We start from the raw sequence: 2708 nt of genomic DNA, 5'->3' as shown, positions 1-2708 counted from the left end.
TATCCAAAATGTAGATTTGTTCATTCACTTAGCAACAGTGAGTTTAGTTACAATATCGAAAATCAGAAATCAAAAGAAAGAAGGAAAACTAGTTTCCCAAATTTCCCAGATAACCCTAAGCCTAATTCCCCAAACAACCCTAAATTGCCAAATTTTCCGACATAACCTATTAACTTAAGAACTAGTAAACTTAGTCACAGCCTTGGTTCCTTCAGAAACAGCATGCTTAGCCAATTCACCGGGTAGCACCAATCTGACCGCGGTCTGAATTTCCCTGGAAGTAATAGTCGGCTTCTTATTATACCTCGCAAGTCTAGAAGATTCCTGAGCCAATTTCTCAAAAATATCGTTGATAAAACTGTTCATGATCCCCATAGCCTTGCTTGAGATCCCGATATCTGGATGAACTTGCTTGAGCACCTTAAAGATGTAGATCTTGTAGGTTTCAACACTCTTTTTAGCCTTCTTTTTCTTCTTGTCTGCACCACTTGCGCCTTCCTTCGCTGGCAGCTTCTTCCCGGCCTTTGGCTTCTTCTCTGCCGGAGCCTTCTCCTCAGCCGGCTTCTTCTCGGCGGGCTTCTTCTCTGCCTTGGGAGCCATTGAAAATTCTAAAGAGGGAGAGTAAACTGTAAAGTATAGAGATTTGTTGTACAGAAGCAAAATGTAATGCGATGTTGAAAATGAGAAATGAGCGTTTGGTATTTATACATTGTTGATGTTTGTTTTAATTGGAGAATAGAGAGTGGCGTGGATTGATGAGCTGGAATGATTAGAACCGTTGATTGGCGAAGTACTTGAAAATGAGATCGACGGTTGATAGAGGATGCGTGAAAAGTAGGAAATGTGTACAGGTTACTGCTTTAGAAGTACACGTGGGTATCTGTTATTCGTTTTAAGGTAGTGTCGTGGATCGATGACGTGGAGATTTGAAAAAAATTGGAAAAAGGTGTGAAGTGGCTGCGGATGAGATTATCCGAATTCTAATTTGGAAATTTTGGCTCCAATTCAAGCTGTAAATTTGTTATTGTAATGGCCAGAAATAGGATGAGCCAAATTTTATGAGGCTATGTAACACGTGTTGGACAAGGGAAAATCAAATTTCTATGTGATTTCTCTGAGTTTTACGTTTCTTGTTATTTTAGTATGTTTAGTTGTAATATTTGTTGCTAGAATCATGTCCTCGATTTCAGTATATTTTAGCATGTACAATTATGCGCTCAAATGTATCAAAATACTTAGGCTAAAAAAGTAATTGTAATGGTTGTGAAAATGGTATTTTCTTTCAATTAAGGCTGTATGTGGGCCGGTCTGGGACCGGGACCGGACCGGGCCCGCGGTCCTAACGGGCTAAACGGTCCCGGCGGGCCGGTCCTGGTGGGCCGGTCCCTTAATGGGTAAGAAGCCCGTGACGGGCCGGTCTTGCTCGTGTAGCCCACGAGACCGGGACCGCTAAGCCCGGGACCGGCAGGCGGTCCTGGGCCGGTTCAACCGGGCCTAGCGGTCCTAACGGGCTCCAACGGCTAATTTTTAAAAAAAAAAAAGTTTTTTTTTTTAAAAAATAGCCAACGGTCAGATTTTAAAATCTAGCCGTTGGCCTTTAATTTTCAACCGTTTGGAATTTTAAAAAATAGCCATTTGGCCCCCAAACTTTATTTTAACCCCAAACTTTATATAATTACACTTTTCCCCAATTTTCAACTATAAATACCCCCTCATTCTTTCATTTTTACTCACCAATTCATCAATCTATCTCAATCTCTCTCAATCTCTCTCAATCTATATCTAATTTCTCTTCTATAATTGCTTATTTTATTATTGCAATTTCGTGAAAAATTGTGAAGTTGGTGAATTGAAGTATTCAAGTCTTCAAGTCTTCAACGATTTTCAATTTTCAAGAAGTTGTTCGGCAATTCAGTAAACTCGTTCCAACTCTTAACTTTTAAGAATATATTTTTGTGTGTTTAGTTTGCATAATTGTAATTAATATGGCATTTTCTTTGAAAAAAATGTTTGGTGGTAAGGGAAAAGCTAAAATTGGTGAAAGTAGTCTCCAACCTACTACCCTTCCCCCGGCTCCCCGACCCAGACCTATTACCCGTCCTGCTGCTCCTATTATTCTTGATAGTGATAACCCTTGTTTTCAATTTTCCGATAGTGAATTTTGCCATAATGTTGCACAAGGTGAACAATTAAATGAAGAAGTTATGAATGCTCTTTATCCTAATCAAACTATCTTAGAAAATGATGAGGAAAATGAGGATGTAGATGAAACCCAACCGGATTTAGATGATTCACCTACTAGTCCTGTTAATAACCCAACTGATGCCCCGCCCGACCCACCTGTAGAAACCCCTATTTTTAATAGACAACCTTCTAAACACCTAGAAACATCATTAGTTTGGAATTTTTTTACTCAAGTAAGAGAACAAAATAAGGCTAGGTGTAAAACTTGTGGGAAATTGCTGGCGCATAAATATACTGGAGACCGTAGTGGTACGGGTAGTTTGGCTAGGCACATACAAACACACCCTAGAGATAAAGTTAAATATTTACAAATGAAAGCGCAGCAAGAGGGGACAAGTGTAGATACTGCGGTTAACCCTAGTACAGGTTCAAATCTAGTTCAACCAGGAATTAACACTGTGACCGGTGGTATTTTATATTACGATCCTAATAAAGATCGTGAAGAATTAGCAAAGATGGTTACT

General features: G+C 39.5%; 2 protein-coding genes across 2 annotated transcripts in view; both read right to left on the bottom strand.

Annotated features, from left to right (window-relative positions):
* On the bottom strand, nt 1–679 carry LOC109240799 (histone H2B.2). The gene has a single exon (XM_019407484.1). The coding sequence runs from the start codon at nt 598–600 to the stop codon at nt 175–177; it is 426 nt and encodes a 141-aa protein (XP_019263029.1). The 5' UTR covers nt 601–679; the 3' UTR covers nt 1–174.
* LOC109240780 overlaps nt 609–2708 on the bottom strand; it is a 10502-nt gene continuing 8402 nt past the window's right edge. Inside the window, exon 3 of the mRNA XM_019407462.1 lies at nt 609–626. Within this exon, the coding sequence (XP_019263007.1) occupies nt 609–626 (18 nt within the window). The remainder of the gene's footprint in view (nt 627–2708) is intronic.

The sequence above is a fragment of the Nicotiana attenuata genome, unplaced genomic scaffold (genome assembly GCF_001879085.1).
Source record: "Nicotiana attenuata strain UT unplaced genomic scaffold, NIATTr2, whole genome shotgun sequence".
In the NCBI taxonomy this organism is placed as follows: domain Eukaryota; kingdom Viridiplantae; phylum Streptophyta; class Magnoliopsida; order Solanales; family Solanaceae; genus Nicotiana; species Nicotiana attenuata.
The sequence above is the reverse complement of the archived record's forward strand: the minus strand, read 5'-3'. Positions and strand labels throughout refer to the sequence as shown.